The sequence below is a fragment of the Bubalus kerabau genome, chromosome 11 (assembly GCF_029407905.1).
Source record: "Bubalus kerabau isolate K-KA32 ecotype Philippines breed swamp buffalo chromosome 11, PCC_UOA_SB_1v2, whole genome shotgun sequence".
Lineage (NCBI taxonomy): Eukaryota > Metazoa > Chordata > Mammalia > Artiodactyla > Bovidae > Bubalus > Bubalus kerabau.
In genome coordinates, this window is record NC_073634.1 from 101,052,528 (window position 1) to 101,072,868 (window position 20,341).

General features: G+C 55.6%; 1 protein-coding gene across 2 annotated transcripts in view; it reads right to left on the reverse strand.

Annotated features, from left to right (window-relative positions):
* NIBAN2 (niban apoptosis regulator 2) overlaps positions 1–20,341 on the reverse strand; it is a 51,778-nt gene that overhangs the window by 10,849 nt on the left and 20,588 nt on the right. For both annotated transcript variants that reach the window (XM_055541207.1, XM_055541208.1), the window contains exons 2-5: positions 8,583–8,713; positions 5,068–5,196; positions 1,743–1,848; positions 431–598 (exon numbers count right to left, since the gene is read on the reverse strand). In XM_055541207.1, the coding sequence (XP_055397182.1) occupies positions 431–598; positions 1,743–1,848; positions 5,068–5,196; positions 8,583–8,713 (534 nt within the window). The remainder of the gene's footprint in view (positions 1–430; positions 599–1,742; positions 1,849–5,067; positions 5,197–8,582; positions 8,714–20,341) is intronic.

A 20,341-nucleotide genomic window follows, 5' to 3' on the forward strand; every position in this document is an offset into this window, starting at 1 on the left:
GAGTGTTCACTGGAAGGACTGATGCTGAAGCTGAAACTCCAATACTTTGGCCACCTGATGCGAAGAGCTGACTCACTGGAAAAGACCCTGATGCTGGGAAAGACTGAAGGCGGGAGGAGAGGGGGATGACAGGATGAGATGGTTGGATGGCATCACTGACTAAGTGGACATAAGTTTGAGTAAACTCCGGGAGTTGGTGATGGACAGGAGGCCTGGCGTGCTGCAGTCCATGGGGTTGCAAAGAGTCGGACACGACTGAGAGACTGAACTGAACTGAACTGAACTGACCGTGGTTTCTAAAACCCCGGAAGGAAAAGGAAAACGGCTCATAAAGCAGGGGTGCCACACCACAGTCGGCCACTAGGTGTCACCACTCAGCAACGCACCCGGTAACCCCTCCCAGCTCCCGGGGCCTCAAGGGGCGGCTCACCATTGTTGCAGTGTCGGACACAGTCCTGCAGGACGGCCTGCCACTTGTCCTGCTCGGCTTCCGTCATCATGCAGAAGTAGTAGTGACGTGCCGAAGGATGCCAGAGGATGAGCGGGAACTGCGTGGGGCACTTGAGGATGGGGGCAGAGCCCGATTTCGGTGTGGTCCCTGTGGAGACAGCACCCACTAAGCGGCTGCCCTCTGTGGCTTCCCTCGGCCAGAGGACGGCCAGCAGCTGACCCCTCACCCTGCCCCTCCGGGTCCAGAGAGGGCTGGCCTGTCCCGGAATGACCAGAGTCCGTGGGGAGGCCGCTTCTCTCAGGCTCCACAGCTTGGCTAAGAGAAGGCCTGCCCCCTGCCCCACTGGCAGAAATTCTTAGCATTGGTAATGCGTCCACCTCCATGGGGTCAGGTTCTAAACTCTATGCAGGAGGCACAAATAACACAGGGTTGGAGCCCTCAGGGTCAAGGGCCAAGCATTACTGTCTTGGGTTTCCCTTCAAATTTCAGCTGCAGAAGCCAAAGGGTGGCTTAAATGTCCAAAGTAGGAGGGAGGCGTAGGGGCAGGGGATACAGAATAAATAAAAGGGGGTTTTTCTCTCTCTGTTTTGTCCGCATGGATATTCGAGATCCACAGAGATAAGTAGTCCTGGGCTGTGACCTGGTCACTCCTGTGAATAACAGGACAATGGAAGTTCTTCTTTGGGTTCTGGCTCTGGGTCCCTGTGCTGGGCTCACCACACACACAGCACCTCGTGGGGTCTCCACAACACCCCAAGGTCAGCCCTCCCAGTGCAGGGGCTGGAATCCAGGAAAACCAGACTCCAGCTGACTCTTCAATCATCAAGTCTCACACAGGGGCATCTCACTACCCCTTGGGATCAGCTAAGAGGTGGACGTGATCCCACAAAGCTTCTGGGTATCTCTGATGGGGTGGGGTCACCTAGGATGGCTCCCCACAAATGCAGCGTTGACTTGGCAGCTTACAAAGTGGGGCACCTGGATCATCTTCTCCGGGAACCTCTCAGGGACCCAGGGAAGGGGCAGGGTAAGCCCCCTGCACAGCTGTGATCACCAGGCTCAGGAAGTGGGGGCTGGGTGGGACTCACACTGGTGTGGCCCCAATTCCCTGGGTGACTTCAGGCAAATCCCTCTCAGGCCCCCCCTTGGAGGTTCAGGTTGTGCTGGGCACTTGCCACAGCTCTCGCCCAGCTGCTCTTCCTGCAAACATGGAGTTCCAGAACCAGGGATGCCCCCCACACTCTACGGCCAAATCCCTGGGCACTTGGCCTGGGATGGGTGGTCCCTTTACCTGGTAAAGAGTTGCCAACGAGTTCCAGGTACTGGTCCAAGGAGGTGAGGATTTTGTAGCCCGCACTGTTGATGACAGCTCGGGGTGGGATCTGCCGCTCATAAGCCTGAGGAGGGGGCAAGAGAGATGGTGGAGGCAGCTACAGGTATGGCCAAGCCCAAACCCCATGTCTCTACCTGGCCCCAGGGCCCCACTCAGTGTTCCCTGCCCAAGACAGGGAGGAGGAGGAGGAAGACAGGAAGAGAAGAGAGAGAAAGGAGTTTGATCATTATTGTCACTAGAGGCAACATGGTGTCCTGAGCAGGACCCAGGCTCGGGGCTCAAATCCTAGCTTCACTAAGTACTACGTGTGTGATGTCAAGGATAACACCTCCTGTGCTTTAGTTTGAGCATCCCTGGTGGCTCAGCGGTAAAGAATCCACCTGCCAATGCAGGAGACACCGGTTCAATCCCTGGGTCAGGAAGATTCCCCTGGAGAAGGAAATGACAACCCACTCCAGTATTCTTGCCTGGAGAATCCCATGGACAGAGGAGCCTGGCAGGCTATGCACCACTTAGCGACTAAGTAACAGCAACATGCTTTAGTTTCCTCATCTATAAAACCGGGGTGATAATAGTTCCTACCTCACAGGGCTCCCTAAGCACCCAGGGAGATAACTGGGTAATGTTTAGCACAGTGCCAGCCACGGCAAGGCTCAGTAAGCAACCTGATGTGATTATGGCTGGGTTCGCCAAAAAATTCGTTTGGGGTTTTCCGTAACATCTTACAGGAAAAAAACCTGGAAAAAACGTTTTGGCCAACCTAATGTTATCACCACTGCTACTGCCGCCTCTACAAGGAGCAGCTAACGCAGCCTAGTGCTCATTACCTACCAGGTACCCTGAATGCTTTATTTCACAGAATTCTCACAATCCAGAGGTGAGCACCATTACAAGCCCCAACATCACGTAACTGGTAAGGTAGCCAACCTAAGACGTGGACCTGGCCTGTCAGCCTCTAGAGCCCAGGGTTTTTGATTACCCTGAACTGCCCACTAACTTTCTAGGTCCTGAGCACCACACAAGGCCCCTTGGGAGGAGAATATATTCATTGGAAGGACCGATGCTGAAGCTCCAATGCTTTGGCCAGCTGATGCAAAGGGCCAACTCACTGGAAAAGACCCTGATGCTGGCAAAGATTGAAGGCAGGAGAAGGGGGTGACAGAGGATGAGACGGTTGGATGGCACCATTGATTCAATGGACACGAACTTGGGCAAACTCCAGGAGATAGTAGAGGACAGGGAGGCCTGGCACGCTGCAGTCCATGGGGTCACAAAGAATTGGACACGACTGAGCGACTGAACAACTCCTCTCTTACACCAGTGGGAAGAAAAAATAGTTCTGATGTAGGTGCTCATACAGCAGGGCTGCCATGCTGCACCCTGCCACTAGGGGTCACCACTCAACATATTTCCTGAGAGCGGCTGAAACCTCCCAGGCAATGATTTTCAAAGCGGTCCCTGATGAGCAGCATCAAAGTCACATGAGAACTCATCAGAAATGCGTATTCTTGGCCCCACTGCAGATGTGAATCAAATTGAGGGTAGGCCCAGCAACATGGTGTGTGTTGTTGTTGTTTTTTGGAATTTATTTTTTTTTTAATATAATTTATTTATTTAATTGGAGGTTTATTTTTTAATTGAATTTATTTTTTAATTGAAGGATAATTGCTTTACAGAATTTTGTTGTTTTCTGTCAAACATCAACATGAATCAGTCACAGGCAGCAACCTGTTTTTACATCAGCCTTCCAGGTGATTCTGTGCACTGAGAACTGCTGCCCTAAGGCATCGGTTGCTCCTGACTCTGCTTATGTTCAGTTCAGTTCAGTTCAGTCGCAGTCATGTCCGACTCTTTGCGACCCCGTGAAGTCCATCACCAACTCCCGGAGTTCACTCAGACTCACGTCCATCGAGTCGGTGATGCCATCCAGCCATCTCATCCTCTGTCGTCCCCTTCTCCTCCTGCCCCCAATCCCTCCCAGCATCAGAGTCTTTTCCAATGAGTCAACTCTTCACATGAGGTGGCCAAAATATTACTCTACTGCAGAGATCAAACCAGTCAACCCTAAAGGGAATCAACCCTGAATATTCACTGGAAGGACTGATGCCGAAACGGAAGCTCCAATACTTTGGCCACCTGATGCGAAAAGCCAACTCAATGGAAAAACCTCGATGTTAGGAAAGACTGAAGGCAAGAGCAGAATGGGGTGGCAGATGACGAGATGGTTAGATAGCATCACTGACTCAGTGGACATGAATTGGAGCAAACTCCAGGAGATAGTGGAGGACAGAGGAGCCTGGTGGCTGCAGTCCCATGAGGTCACAAAGAGTCGGACACAACTGAACGACCGAACAACACTGATTTGCCTCAAAACAGAGTGCTCAAGCCTGTCCTTTGACTGTTCTAGAGGAATGTGTGGCAGAAGAAGTTGGGTCTGTGGTTCAACCAGGTGGGTCTTCCCCAAGGGCCCAAGGCAAAGGACACTCATCCCCAGACCAGAGGTCCAGTGGTTAAGAATCCGCCTGCCAATGCAGGGGACACGGGTTCGATTCCTGGTCCAGGAAGATTCCACCTGCTGCTGGGCTACTAAGCCCGAGCACCCTAGAGCCTGTGTTCTGCAACAAGAGAAGCCACTGTAAGAAGAAGCCCATGGACCACAACTAGAGAGCAGGCCCCATTCGCCACGACTAGAAAAAGCCCACGCACAGCAACAAAGACCTAATGCAACCAAAATAAATAAATTTTAAAAAAAAGGACAGTCATCCCCCAGCTTCCCTGCTTCAGGCAGGGAGCTACGAGCAGAGGCATCAGGAAGGAAAAAAGACAGGACCAGCACCCAGGAGTGCTCTGAGACAGGGGAATGGCCAGTTTGCTGTGGCTGTGGAAGCCCAAGGCAGGAAGGGGGCTGATGGGGGAGGAGGGCCCTGGAGGTGGAGAGATCGGGAGGGCCATGGGGATGAGCCGGTGCCAGTGATGGGCTGCTTCTGGGGGGAGAGGCAGAGTGAAAGGGGACCCCCAGCGAGCTGGGTGCCTGGATGGGTGAAATGCCACTCAGAGAGGGGGTGCCCAGCTTCAGGCAGGCAGGAAAGGGTGAAGGGAAAGATGCTGAGGTTCGGCTTTGCATCTGGTGACAGCGAGACACGTGCGGTGGCTGGCTGAGGGTGGACGTATGGGGTCTCGTGTTCAGGAGTCGGGGGGCGTGCAGCATTAACGCAGAGTAGGGGGCTGCGGGGATGTGGAAGAAGCGCTGGGCCGGGCCCGGGAGGCCTGGGGGGCACCTCACCACTTTGTTCTCGTAGAGCACCAGCCCGTAGTTGTGCGGCACGAGACTGAAGCGGTTCCTCCACTTCTTGTTGTCCTCCTGGTACTGGAAGAGGTTCCCCGAGAAGATGATGCGCTCCTCCAGGGGCACCTGTGGGCGGCGAGGGGCGGGGAGTGAGGCCGTCCGCCCTGACCTCACTCCTCACCGAGGCCTCCGAGGCAGCGCAGCATCGCACCCATTTGGCAGATGGGGAAAATGGGGCTGGGGAGCTGCGAAGGCCCCCTCCCCACTCCAGGTCCAGCCAGAGGCACTGTGATGCCGGGACTAGAGCGCAGGCCAGGCATTGTGATGGGAGAGCCAGGCAGGACCCCGCCCCGTCCTGGCCCCAGCAGACACGGTGGCCTCCTCGGGAAGGTCTCCAGAGCCCGAGGCAGGCTGCTTCCCCATCCACTCCCCTGCAGTGTGACTGTGCCACGGTCACTCCGGCAGGAGGGGACAGGCCCGCCGGCACCTGAGCACATCTCTCTTCCTGCTCTGGGCCTGTTTCCCCTCAGGGCAACACAAACTTGACGGAGGTGGTGCCATAGAGCCTCCCCGGCTCTGACAGGTGACAAGATGGTCTCCACGAACCCGGATGGGAGAGGAGGGGACTTCAGCCCAGAGGGGTCCCGTCTGACCAACACCCTGGCAGACTCGTGCCCAGCGTGGGCAGCAGAAACACTGAGACCTCCCTGCAAAGCCCTAGCTTCGACTCTACCACAGGCTCGGAGTGACTTCAGGCCTGCCCCATCACCTCTTTGAGCCTCAGTTTCCTCATCTGTAAAATGGGACAGTGACAGCCACGCCGACACGTGTAGGGATCACGCAGGCAGTTGGCACCGGGCAGGCAGTACAATACACAGGAGCTGCCGTGACCACTACTGGGGTTCTGTCTGCATCAGTCTCCCGGCTCCTCAGATTGACATTTGGGGATGGGGAAGGGAGAATAAACAGCCTGAGCACCGGGGAAGCTTCCGGAAAGGAGATAACAGGAGGCCAAGAGGGAACAGCCCTGCTCCTGGGTGGGAGGAGCACGGGAGTCAAGGGTTCCTGTCTCTCAGAAGCCTCCGTCTGCTCTACAACAAATATGGGGCCTTCTGCAAAAAGCAACATGTGTCCTGTGTAATAAAGGGTGAAGGTATAATTTGACTGGGGCCTAACCTCTCCTAGCTTCGGAGCTCTGCAGCTGCAGTCAGAGGTGAGCAGCCCCTCCCAAGGCATCCCCCACCCCCAGGCCTGTCTCCTCACCGGGCCTCTTCTCCCCAGCAACCTCCCTGCCACTCTTGAGGGGAAATGCCAAAACATTCCTGGAAAATGAGGGCCCATTGTACTCAAACAATAGGACCCCGAAGACTGCTTCCTACCCGGAGACAAAAATATTTACAGGAAAAGAAAATGGTTCCCCCCTCTCCACCAGGCACCCCCTCCCCACCACACCACCCACAGTGGGCTTTCCCCCGGGCTGCATGGTCTATATTTAGACTGGGGCCTACTCTCACTCCAGCTCCTGAGCTCCCGTCTCTGCGAGAAAGAAGGAGCACAAAGAGCTGTCCAGACACCAGGGCAGACCCTTGTTCCCCCGGGTCTGCAGCCTCCACTCTGGCTTAGAGCCGGAACTCACTCAGGCCTCCCCGGGTGAGTGGGGCTCGGCACCCTGCCCCTAAAGTTCACCCTCAGATCCTGGACAGCCCGTAATGGCTGGTTGGTTGGTTTACAGATGTGGGTTTGGGTTTTATTTTTAAGACTTTCAAATGGCAGAGTCGTGTTTCCACTGGAAGGTCTGCAGGAAGTGGAACCCAGGAAATAGCCCAGGCCAAATATTTTGCACTCTGCAAAGCTCTCTGATGCCGCTGACGGGCATCTTAGGGGAACGGCGAGAGCACAGGCCCCCAGGCTCCAGCAGCCTACGCCCTGGGAGCCTGGACAAGCAATTCTACCTCCCTGAGCCCCGGTGTCCACCTCTGGGAGGGGCGCCAGGTCATAATCACACTCCTGCTGAGCCATGTCATGCCAGCTGAGGAGCAGCGCCCACACAAAAGAACTGTTGTTTTTACCCCTACTATTACTATATTAATTGTAGTATTATTTCTAACAATTTATGTGATGATGATAATGATTTCTATTGTTTCCATGACTTAGCCTCATGATGGTCAGTTTTGTGAGTGGCAAATGGGACCCAAAATCCCTCCTCTTCTGAAACTGTGGATGATTTCATATTAGTCTTCCTGCTGACACGTTGCGTCTGTTTTCTGACCATGAACACTCAACCTGATGAGTGTGAAAGGCGTTTCCCATGCAGGGTAAATGCTGAGCGCATCAGGCGACCCCGCTCCTGTCTTGGGTTATTAGAATTCAGGCTGCCTGTGACATTTCCTTCCAAATAGGGGAGCAAGCAGCCCACAGGAAGCAGCTCCCTGAGGTGGGCCCAAAGCCCTCTCTGCTGTCACATAGGTGCGCCCCTGCCAGACACCCAGGCCACAGCTGCCCTCTGCTGTCACAGGTCGGCAGGTTGCCATGGCATCAGGAGACCAGACAGACTTCCCTGGGCCCCAAATCAAAGTGACAGGTGATGCTCTGACACAGAGCCCCGACATTCCCTCCACCCAGGCAGGCTAGGGGTCAAGGCAGAAAGAGGAATCAAGTCAGGAATCTGGAACCTGGCTTGAGTCCTGCCCTCCACCATCCCAAGCAAGCCATGGGCTCACCTCTGGGCCTCTGCACATGCCACCACCTGGGTCTGATATTCCTTCGCCCATCAGGTCTTTAGCTGAGATGGCCCTTCTTCCAGGAAGCCCTCCCAGACCACCCAGACAAGGGCCCACTGCAGCACCCCCAGAAACAGCAAGGCCTGGCTTCTCACCCCAAGTGCTCAGCCCCATCGGTGCCGCCTGTCCCCCACTTCCTCAGTGCCATTCCCACCCCGATGCCAGGGGTGACCACAGGATCCCCACCCTGGGAGGCTCTACTAGCCTCCTCTGGCCCATTCTGACCCCTCACTGGGGAGCAGGCAGCTTCCTGGACAAATCTTTACTGTGCAAACATAACCCTACCACTGATAAGAGGCTAATGACAAGGCCAGCAATGATGACACGTCAGCCAAGCATCTGTCCAGCCCCAGGCACCTGGCCCACAGATCTTTAATCCTCATGGCCACCTGGCACGGGAGGTGTGCCAATCCCCATTTACAGGTGAGTAAACTGAGGCCCCACGAGGTGAGCTCATTAGCTCGAGGGCACGTAGACTCTAAGAGGAGGAGCTGGGCGTGGACCAGGCCTGTCAAGATGACTCAGAGCCCCAGCCCGGCAGGAGGAGGGTCTGGCCCTGGGAGGAGGCACCCACGGGGGCATCGATGCCACAACCAGGTCACCTCCCTATTCAGAAGCCGGGGTGGGGCACTCAGAGACCATCCAGCAACCATGGGAAACCGAGGCCCAGAGAGGGAAGGATCCTTGCCCAGGCCCTCGGAGGCCGCCCCACCTCTGCCCAGCGCCTCTCACCTTGCGCCAGAGCAGCTGGGCCTGCGGCAACCCAGTGCCCTCAATCTCATGTCGCATGCTGTTGAAGAGGGCCACGCCATACTGGTCTTCATAGAATCGGAGGAACTCCGTCAGGATCTTCCCGGTCTTCTCTGAAAGGGAAGGACAAACGGGCTATGAGGTTGGCATGACTGCTTCCGAGCAGTGACCAGGAAGGGGCATCCGCCTTGCCCCAAATCCCAGCTCATAAAACCATCCACACGGGCTCCGCACTCACATCTGCGTTGCATTTCTGGCCGGGGTGGGGCCTTTCCCACACACGGCTGGGTGAGCCTCTGGGCGGGAAAAGGGGCGATGACCGTGACGGTCAAACCAACAGAGACACAAGAAACCAACAGACAAGTGAAAAGATGCTCAGCCTCACCAGCCAGCAAATGAATGCAAACGGGAAGATTTCCTTTTCCCCATCAGACCAGCTGGAATGCAGAGAATAGGCACTTTAACCGGAGCTGGGGGAGTGGCAAGATAGGACTGCGTGTTTGGAGGAGGAGGGTGGTCATGTGCACAGTTCTAAGTGTGCATGGGGGCCCTTGCTCCTGTAGGAATCCAGCCTACAGAATGCACCAGAAATTGCCAGAAACAAGCCAATTGTGCATGAGGGGGTGGGAATGATTCAATACCCAACAGTTCACTCAGGTCGGACAGAAGATGAAGGGGACCTGGGTACACGTAACAAAAGGAAGGTGTCCGCACTCTGCCACGTCAGGACCTCTGCAGACTCCCATGTTGAAAAGCATCGCATTTAAGATTATTCCTGTAGGTGCATGTGAGTTATTTACCCTTGGGGACCTCAAAGAAGAGGTCCAGGAGGCAGCACTCCAGGCTGCTAAGGGCGGCACATCTGAGTGTGGGAATGAGAAGCAGAGGGAGAGTTTCAGGTTCTGCTTTATTCATTTGTTTAGCATTTGAATTATTTTATGAGCATGACTCTTTTTGCAATTAAAAAAAAGATCAACATTCTAAAATGAACTCATCCACCAGATTAACTACCACTTTGCAGTCACTGGCTGTTGGCCTCTCTCTTCTGCTAAACCTGCTAAAGCAGGTTTTAAACAAAGAAGGGGATGTCCCAGGGTGCAAGAGCAGGCCCAGCACTAGCTGCCCAGGCCTCCCTATTGACAGATGAAGAAACTGAGGTCCACAGAGGGTCATGACCCACACCAAGGGGCCTCCTCCTTGGGCAAGCCTTCCCTGCCCTAAGTAGCTGGACTTGGGGTCTGTGCTGGCCCACTCTGCAGCTCCCCTCACTGGGCCTCAGTTTCCCCGTGTACACTGGGAGGATCAACTCAATCATGGACAGGCCCTACCACCTCTAACAGTCTTGGACTCAAGGTTCCAAAGACCTGGTCCTTTCTCAAATGAAAAGGGGCTGACATGACGCCATCCCTCCCACCGCTGGTCCCTAGATAGCAAGAGTACCCAGCAAGGACAGTGCTTCATTTAATCCTCTCAATAGCTCCCTGGGGCTTCCCTGGTGGCTCAGCAGTAAAGACTCTACCTGCAATGCAGGAGTCACAGGAGACACAGGTTCAATCCCTGGGTCAGGAAGATCCCCTGGAGGAGGGCATGGCAATCCACTCCAGTATTCTTACCTGGAGAATCCCAGGGACAGAGGAGCCTGGCAGGCCATGGTCCAAAGGGGTTGCAAAGAGTCAGACATAACTGAAGTGACTTAGCATGCGTTACAATAGCTCTGCGGGGTATGGTTGGTGTCATCCGCGTTTACAGAGGAGAACACTGAGACTCAAAGAGGTTAAGTCACTCACACAAGGTCACCCAGCTAGTGAGTGAGACTGCTGGAATGCAGTCCTGGGGCCCAGGCTGAGAGGAGGTGCCACTCCCCATACCAAGGGTCTGTGGCAGACCCACTCCCTCCACCCCTTCCAGAGGCAGCTCAGCCCATGGGCCCCTCTTCACAGGCCTGTGCTTTCCTTCCTGGAACAAGCTCATGTCTGTTCAGATTCTGTTTTCAGGGGAGGAAGGGGAGAACAAATGAGGAATTTGCTTTGAATGCCTATTTTTTAAAGACCATAAACAACCAGAACTCTCTCAAAGGCCATGAGAATTGTTCTGAAAAACGATGAGGTGGGAGGGGGTGGTGGGGGAAGAGATGGGGCAATGAACTGGGGCCAAATAGAGAAAAGAGGATTGCAGACAAAGGTCCATGAAGTCAGAGCTACGGTTTTTCCAGTAGTTGTGTACAGATGTGAGAGTTGGACCATAAAGAAGGCTGAGCACTGAAAAATTGATGCTTTTGAAGTGTGGTGCTGGAGAAGACTCTTGAGAGTCCCTTGGACTGAAAGAAGATCAAACCAGTCAATCCTAAAGGAAATCAGTCCTGAATATTTATTGGAAGGACTGATGCTGAAGCTGAAACTCCAATAATTTGGCCACCTGATGCAAAGAGCTGACTCATTAGAAAAGACCCTGATGCTGGGAAAGATTGAGGGCAGGAGGAGAAGGGGACGACAGAGGATGAGATGGTTGGAAGGCATCATTGACTCAATGGACATGAGTTTGAGCAAACTCCGGGAGATGGTGAAGGACAGGGAAGCCTGGCGTGCTGCAGTCCAGGGCTCACAAAGAGTTGGACATGACTGAGCGACTGAACAACAAAGGAGAGCAGACAATAATAATATTGATAAACATGTAGTCATCATCATAGTCGCTCCCTTTTATTAAGTGTTAACCCCGGTCGATGGGGTAGGAAGGTTTACATGCATGACCCCAAAGAATCTTCACGAAAACCCTAGGCAGTTGGTGCTATGGTTTGTCCATTTTAGGGATCAGGAGGGTGGCAGACCCAGGACAGGAGAACCAGGTTCTCAGCCTCCAGCCCAGGCTTTGGTCCCAACCCTGCCTCAGCAGACACCCAGTGCACACTCTCCCAACAGGCAAGATGGGTAGGTTTGGCCCTTGGATCTCAAGGGTCCTCTAGCCACAGCTCCAGGATGCCTGCCTCGGCCCTGGTGCACCCAGCCTGATACAGCATCGTATCCAGAAGGGCCAGGAACTGCCCTGACCCTTGGGGAGACACCCCCAGGAGGAAACTCCCATCCTGTGCCAGGAACTCAAACCCAGGTCTGCCTGACTCATAGCATGCTCCTAGCTGCCAGGTCAGCAAAGCCCAGACATCACATCCAGGCAGGGAGTGTCTGGGTGCATAAGGCCCCAGGCTGGACTGGGGAGGACAGGAAAGGGAGGGCCCAGCCAGGAGAAAGCCCAGGAATCACCCTTTCAAGGGGCATCGAGGCCCATGTTGGGTGGGACTGTGGGTTGGAGAGGACGCCAAGAAGTAAAAAACAGAACGAGGTGACCTAGATGGGGCCAGAAGGCAAAGGTGAGGCCTGAAGCAGTGGAGCTGAGAGGGGCAGAGTAGGGGGAAGAAGGAAATTCATCTCTCGTGCTGGGATGCAGATGAGTTATCCAAGTGAGGCTGTGGGACCAGAGTCCAGGAGGGGAGGGCACGAGCAGCAGGGGGAGAAGTCACCTGGCAGAGGATGGAGAGGGGAGAGGAGGAAATGTGGGGTGCCTCACTCAGAGGGAAGGAGAAGACGACCCCATGGGCCCTGGGCCCATCTCACCCAGCTGCAATGACAGATGTGTCTTGCCACTGAACTCAAGGACCGTACATACCTGGACCTGTTTTCAAATAAATTCTTTGCCACTTGAGATTCCAGAAGCAAACAGACCGGAGAAAACGGGATCTCTCAGTGATTCAAATCTGCTGCCCAACTTGGGAGCCTAATGGATGGGGAGATGGAGGGGGGCTGGTCTCTAAGGACTGAGTACGAACCCCAGGAGGGGGGCGCTGGGCACAGGCAGGGGCTGAGCCAAGCAGTTACTGAGTGCCCACTTCTGGGCCACACCCCGGAGGGCTGTGGACCAGGCTGGGCGAGAGGTCAGGGACTAGAAGGAGGGTCCCGACACAGCGCCAGGGAACTGGGGAGCTCAGCTGAGGTCTGGCAGCAGAGGAGGCTCTGGAAAAGGAAGATCGAGGGGGAAGAGGGCCGCGGGATGGCTTCTTGGCAGCCCCTAAGCCCATTCCTGAGAGATGTCCTAAGACAACTTGGAGGAACCGCCACGTGCTGGTGCAGAGGATGAGGAGTTGAGGGTGAGATGTCTGGGCTGGAAAGACCTCCAGGAGGAAGGTGAGGTAGGGGGGTCCAGTCCCCTCCAGGGACAAACAGCTCGCAGGGAGGAGTCCTGAAAAGTGTCCCTAGCGGCCCCTCCGGCCAGATGCTGCTGAAAGAGGATGTAGGTGGGCATCCCGGCCTGGAGAAGGCTCTTCCGGCCTGCTAAGCTCCAGTAGGGGTAGGAGGGTCACAGCCTGGGCAGCCCTCTCCCTGTAAGACCCACTCAGCACTCCACTCTCTCTCCCTCCTTGCCCCCCTGCAGCGGTGAGCTCCCTGGAGTCACCAGAGGGGTTTTATGACTCAGTGTCCCTTCCTGGTGTCTGTGAGTGGTCCCTGAGACCTGAGGTGTCCCTCTCTCCTTCACGCCTGCCTGTACGAGTTCTTCCTGCTCTCCCCCCACGGCTTCTGGAGACACCACAGGCCAGGGATTCGGGGCCTCATCACCCCAAAGGGCTTCCCCAATTACTCAGTGATAAAGAATCTACCTGCCATGCAGAGACCCGGCTTTGATCCCTGGGTTGGGAAGATCCTCCTGGAGAAGGGAATGGCAACCCACTCCAGTATTCTTGCCAGAGGAGCCTGGCGGGCTACAGTCCATGGGGTCGCAAAGAGTCAGACACGACTAAGCGCCTGAGCACCAACACCCCGAAGGGGACTGTGAGCCAGAGAGGGTGAGGGGCTCACCTGAGGTCACACACCCAGACCAAAGCAGTTAGGGTTCTAGCCCACACCCCGCTGACCCCCTCCTGATGCCAGGCTCTGACCACTGCCCACAGGGCATCCCTCCCCTGAGAGGGCGGGGCGGGAGGGGTTGCCCAGCAACCAGGTTGCTTCTGGGAGAGGCTGGAGAGGACAGCATGCCGGCCTCACCCACCTTCGACACTTTCCCACACATCTCCTCCTTCCTTTCCTGCACTGACTCAGGCCTAGGTGCTGTCAGATAGAGAAATACGAGGGTAATGACAGAGCCCGCCTGCCCACCTCAGGCCCCATGAGGCGGCCAGAATCCCAGTCCTGAAGACCCCGGTCCCGTGAGCTACCCAGCTCTCTCAGAGCCTCAAGTTGCCCATGTGTAAAATGAGCACACCCAGAATCCAATTCCAGACCTCCACAGATGTGACTGCTATAATCGTAATCAACCTTGAATATTCATTGGAAGGACTGATGCTAAAGCTTCAATACTTTGGCCACCTGATTCAAAGAGCCAACTCATGGAAAAGACCCTGATGCTGGGGAAGATTGAGGGCAGGAGAAGGGGGTGACAGAGGATGAGATGGTTGGATGGCATCACCGACTCAATGGATGTGAGTTTGAGCAAGCTCCAGGAGATGGTGAAGGACAGGAGAGCCTGGCATGCTGTAGTCCATGGGGTCACAAAGAGCCAGACATGACTAAGCGACCAAACAACCACAATCATGGTGCTCAGAGACTGCTTGGAAGTTTGTTTTTTTTTTTTTAATGATTTATTTTAATTGGAGGCTAATTACTTTACAATATTATAGTGGTTTTTGCCATACATTGACATGAATCAGCCATGGGTGTACATGTGTTCCCCATCCTGAAGCCCCCTCGCACCTCCCTCCCCACCCCATCCCTCGGGGTCATCCCAGTGCACCAGCCCTGAGCACCCTGTCTCATGCATCGAACCTGGACTGGTGACTGTTTCAAATATGATAATATACATGTTTCAATGTTATTCTCTCAAATCATCCCACCCTCACCTCTGCTTGGAAGTTTTATTAGCAGGTATAGCTTTCATAGTTTGAAAAAATCCAATAACGACATTAAAAAAAAAAAAAAAAAGGACCAGGAAGAGAATCACAAAATAAGGATCAGTAGCTCTTCAATAAACAAAAACCTGACAAAGGGAGGGCTCCCGAGGAAGAAGGAGCTGCACAGAGGTTAAGAGGTGAGGACACTGGCCTTGTGCAAGGCACACGTGGGAACCCGGGCTCCCACCTGACCCTGGGGGGACTCCTGGGGCACCGGGGCCAATCGCTGGGCCCTCCTGGGGCCCCTCCCAGCACCTCCTGCCGAATAAGGAGGCAAGCTCTCCCCACTCAGACACAGGGCCCCATGCACACCCCCAAAGTCTTCAAATGGCCTGGAGGTGAATATTGGTAAATAAACCCTCCATTTACAAGGGAATAAACTAAGGCCCAGAAAGGTTAATGGTTCACGAAAGGTCATGCCACTCTTCAGTTCACAAAAGCTCCTGAGCACCTTCCTGGGGTTGTCATGGACCACCTGTGGGGGTCGTGATTTCTTTACGAGCCCAGGAGGACAGCCCCTGAAGTCTGGGGCTCTGTGCCCAGCCACCACTGTGTTCTGCGACCCCAGGGAGCCACTGCCCACCCACGGCCTCTACCTCCAGGCAACATCCACAGAATGAAGGCAGTGGGCTCCGCTGGGATCTGAAGAGGCCACTGCCCAGGACATCGGGGCCAGGGTGAAATACACACAACTCTCTCCCCCGACCTGGAGGCTGTTTTGGAGTCAAGCCTTGAAGCAAGTTGGTTGCATCCTTATCTCTGATTCTTAGCAGGACTGGAACCGTGGATTAATGGCTCTCAAAAGGCCATCTCACTCACAGTCAACAAAAGCTCCTTGAGCACCTCTGGAACCATTGAGGGTGACCTGGGGGACCCTCCTTACCATCTAGTCTTCCTGACTCGGACCCTCAGCACTAACTCCCAGAGGGGACCAGGGTGCCTCGCCATGCAGGACTTCGGCATGTTCAACAGCTCAGGTAATGCTGAGAGATCCTGTCACCTCCTCTTTATAGACAAGATAACTGAGGTACAGGGAGACTTGGAGACCTTCTGAAAGACACTCAGCTTAGAAGGTGAAAGAGGTGGATTCTAAACCTAGTCTCACACCAAAGCCTGCACAAACCCCCACCTCGTAAAGCCTCTTCATTCCCAACACAATTTCCAAAGCCCTGTCTTACACTTTCCTGCTGGGTCTCCACCTGCTCCCAGAGGTGGGCAAGGCAGGTTTTATAGTCCCATTCTACAGATAAGGAAACCAAGGTTCAGAAAGGCAAGGTGACTTTTCCAAGGTCACGCAGCTGGCGACAATCAGAGCCAAGAGTGGTCTGGGGGTCTCCAGCCCCTGTCTGGTAGAGCCAGCAGGGAACCTTCACACCTACTGGGAACTCGCTTGTCCATCTTCTCCGGACCTCAACCTTCCTACTGGTAAAATGGGTGCGTGGGTTCCTATCAGCTCAGCTGATCTAAAATCTCAACGACAATCTAATCAGTGCTGTGCTGGCACCAGAAGCTGACTGGGGTGCTGGTCTCAGCACCGTATCTGAGCTGCTGGTGAGTCAGCTCGGAGTGGGAGTTGACCACAGTCCCCTCAGGCTGGACAGAACTGGGGTGAGGGGAGCAAGACTCAGCATCACCCCTCACTTGCCAACTCAGCACCATCTCCACTGGGCATGCAGCTCTGGGCTTAAAGTCTGCTCCCAATATGCTGTGTGGCTTGGTCAAGGCACTTCCCTTCTCTGAGCCTTTGTTTCTCCCTCTGCAAACAGCACACCAGTATCTGCCTAGTCAGTGTATAAGATCATTGGGTTAAAGAGTGCTTCCCAGGTGGCTCAGCGGTAAAGAATCCGCCTGCCAATGCAAGAGATGCAGATTCAATCCATGGGTTGGGGAGATTCCCCTGGAGGAGGAAATGGCAACCCACTCCAGTATTCTTGTCTGGAGAATTCCATGGAGAGAGGAGCCTAGCCGGCTACAGTCCATGGGGTTACAAAAAGTCGGACACGACTCAACACACACTCACGGGCTAACGAGCAGAATACACTTCATCTTGGCGAGGGGGAGGCGTGTCGCTAACGGGGCGCCTTTTAAGCACCTCCTGTCCAAGCTTCCTCTAAGCCAGGGAGAGGCCCTTGAAACAGGGGCTGGGCAACCCTGGCCTGGCCCAACCTCAGGGCCAGAACCACCAGCAGGCAAGGCAGCGGAAGCATGTTAATCTCTGATTTTCCAAACTGACAACATTAAGGATCACGCTACTTCCTGCACTCAGATAGCGGGGGCTGGGCAAGAAGTCGGGGAGGCCCTGAGGTGGCCTGAAATCCCCTGGAATCTCTGGGGGCCATTGTGCTCAGAGAAAGGGCTTGCTGAGCTGACGATGGGAGGAAAGGCTACAGGGGTCCGCAGAGAACGGGCCCAGAAAGGTGCACCCTGAGAGCCTCCATGCCAAGCTCAGGAGATGCTTTGCCTTCTCGTGGACCTCCCAAGCCCAGCACACGCCACATCTGTGTCATGTGGACCATCCCACAGACCTTCAGCTCAGCCCTGGAGAGGTGGTGTCTGAACTGGAGGAATGTTTCCGATGAGGAGGCCCAGCCCCAGAGAACTGAGCCCTGCCCAGTCCCTCAACTGGGGAGCAGCAGCGGCCGGATCTGGCCCAGGTCTGGGACCCGCCTCCACGCTGACAAGGTGCCGGGAGGAAGGGGACGATCACAAGCCAAGATCGCATCAGCCCTGGCCCAACCCTGGGGACCTCGCACTGGTCCCAGCCCTGGACTGTCCCGAGCTGAGGGCACTGTGCCAGACCTGACCCTGGCTCATCCGGTCCCTCCAGTGGGTTCGGGGGCCACACCTCACCCATGAGGCCGGCCGGGTTTCAGGGCTGAGAGATTTGCGGACTGAAACCAGCACCCTGCAGGGCGGGGCAGGCCCACAACCTGCCTGCCTGGTTCCTAGAGCACTGGGGGGGCTGGAGGGGGTGGGGAGAGCAGACCCAGGGTGGGGAGGTGGGCAGGCAGCCAGGGATACCAACCCCACCCACCCCAGAGCCAAAGGAACAGGAGAGGCGGAGTGGGGGCAGGGACCGAGCTTGCCTGCGTCAGAGTGCTCCAGAGTGCCTCCATCTCCATCACCTAGGAGAGCAGGACAAGCTAGAGGGCCAGAGCACTGGGGACACTCTCCAAAGGCCACACAGCAGGTCCCGGCAGAGCTGGGTCGGCATGGCAGCCCCCATGCTGGCCCAGGGCTTCTCTGCTCCATCACCCCATTATCATTATTAACACATAACCGCAGCGGCCACGTGCTCGCAGCCCCGCTGCACCCAGGTTCGCACGAGTCATTTGATGTGTTGTCCTCACTCTATATAGGAGAAAACTGAAACTCAGAGAGGTGAAGTGACTCCTCTGGGGACACACAGCTGGTCAGTTATATGGACCCAGAACAGTCTGAGTGTCAACAGGGAACCAAAGTTTGGGTGAATGCATCTCACCTCCACCTTGCAGACTGCCAGCCACTGGGGCTTCTCACCACACTGGCCGGGTGGGTGGCCACGGTCAGAAAGGCTGACAAGGCTCCCACTCAGGACCTGTAATCAGGGGCAAAGCCAGGAAGAGGGGGGTAATGACAGGCTCCATCAGCCAGCAGGGGAGGGGGTCTGGCAGCCTGCCCGTGAGAAGAGCCCAAAACAGTAGCTAGAATCCTGCAGAGCCGAAGGCAAGAAGAGAGCAGGACAACTGGGCGCCCCCAAGGGGGACAGCCGAACCCCCTGAAGGGGACAGTGCCCAGAGAGGGCGAGGGGCCGATCCAGGGTCACCCCACTCCTGGGTGCTTGTGCCCCCCAGCACACGGCCATCAGGGTGGTGGGCTTCCTAACTGACTCAGGGCTGGTCAAGAGGCCAGAACAGCTCGACCCAGGCTACACCACTAGTCACTGCCTACCCTCGCCCCAGCCCAGGCCCCTCCCAGCTTATTCCTGCCACAGCCTCCAAATTTCCCCCACCTCCACTCCTGGCTCGCTCCCTGTCCTTCCCACACACAGGAGCCACAGGGATCTTTTTGTTAGAACTCTCACCCTGAACCTCCCCTGCTCAAACGCGTCCATGGCTCCCACTGCCTTGAAGACAAAGATCCAGCTCCTCAGAGTACCCGCAGACCCTGCACACCCTTCCTCACCGTGGGGTTCCCCCAGGTCAGGGACACCCCCCCTCCTCACTCTCCAATGCCCCTTCCCCCCGGGAGGTCCCCAGGCTGGATGGGACCTCCACCCACTCCCGTAGCCTCCCCCATCCCCAGTGATCTCAAGGTGGGTAAGGCCTGTTCCCTCTCTGATGCCCCCGGACAGCACCCACCACATCTAGAACTGACCTGGCACAAAGGAGGAACCAACAAGGAGGAAACCCAGAGGGAGAGGCCAGGTGGGGAGCCGCCACCCCATTGAGCAATACAGTTCCCCACACACGCCCCAGAGATTTCTCACCACAGAAAGGAATGCCCAATGCCCAACCCGGGAGCTGCAGCAGGGGTCCCAGGACTACGAGAAAGTGCCCAGTACCCCCCTTCTCCCCAGGGAAGGGGGCTGCCACCCTCGAAGCTTCCTCCCGACTGGCCTCAGGCGCCCCAAAAGGACCCTCTGCTGGGTACCCCTTCCCTGGAGCCAGTTATGAACAAGGAAAGGTATCTTCCCATAATCTGGCAGCCCATGGCCCACCACGGCCTGGGAATGACTGACCCCTGACCATGCACTGGCCCCATGCCTCACGTGGAGATGAAAACGGCCCTGGGAGGGAGGGTCCTCACCACCCCACTCCCACCCACCATGTTCAGTGGGGGAAATGGAAGCATGGGGCAGTTAGGGAGCCCACCTGGCATCACACGCCTGGTGAGGCATGATGCCGACTGGAGATGCCCAGCCCTGCAGGGGGACTTGTCACAGAGCCCTGGCCAAGCCCCGGGAGGTGGGGACATCTGCCACCCTCCCCCACAGAGGAAACAGAGGCTGTGAGACCTGCTGGTTTGACCCAGGTCAGCCAGCTGTCAAGCGCTGGAGCCCAGCTCCAAGCTAGGACCTGAACCCAGGCTCTCGGGCTGTGGCAACACATGGGAGACAGTCACACCAAGCCCTTCTTAAAGGATCTCACTGGACCCCGGAGACCAAAGTTCATCCATTGCTGAACTCTCAGCACCTGCCACAGGGCCTGGAAAACTGCCCCCAGCGTACACACCATGCCAGACTGGACCCAGCTCTCAGTCCTGCCTCCCTCCCCGGTGCCTTGTGCTGCACCCTCTGCCTGAAGCTCCCTTGCCCCTCGTTAATACAGTTCAAACTCTTAACCAGACATCATTTCCTCCATCACAGTGCTCTTCAGTTTCACATTTGCATGTAATTATAATAATAAGTGGGGCATGAGCTAATGCATGCAACACTTAGCCCAGTGCCAGGCACAGAGGCAGCTGCCATATGTGTTAACAATTATCATCTACGTTATTTCCTTTAACCCTCACCTGGAGCTTCCCTGGTAGCTCAGACAGTAAAGATTCTGCCAGCCATGCAGGAGACTTGGGTTCCATCCCTGGCTCAGGAAGACCTCCTGGAGAAGGAAATGGCAACCCACTCCAGTATTCTTGCCTGGAGAATCCCATGGACAGAGGAGCCTGGCGGGCTACAGTACATGCGGTCTCAAAGAGTTGGACACGACTGAGCGACTAACACTTTTACTTTCAGAGTTAACTGTTAAACCCATTTATAGAGGAGGAACGGGAGGCTCAGAGAGATGAAGTGATTTCCCCAGCATCACAGAGGTACGAGCAAAACCAGGACACG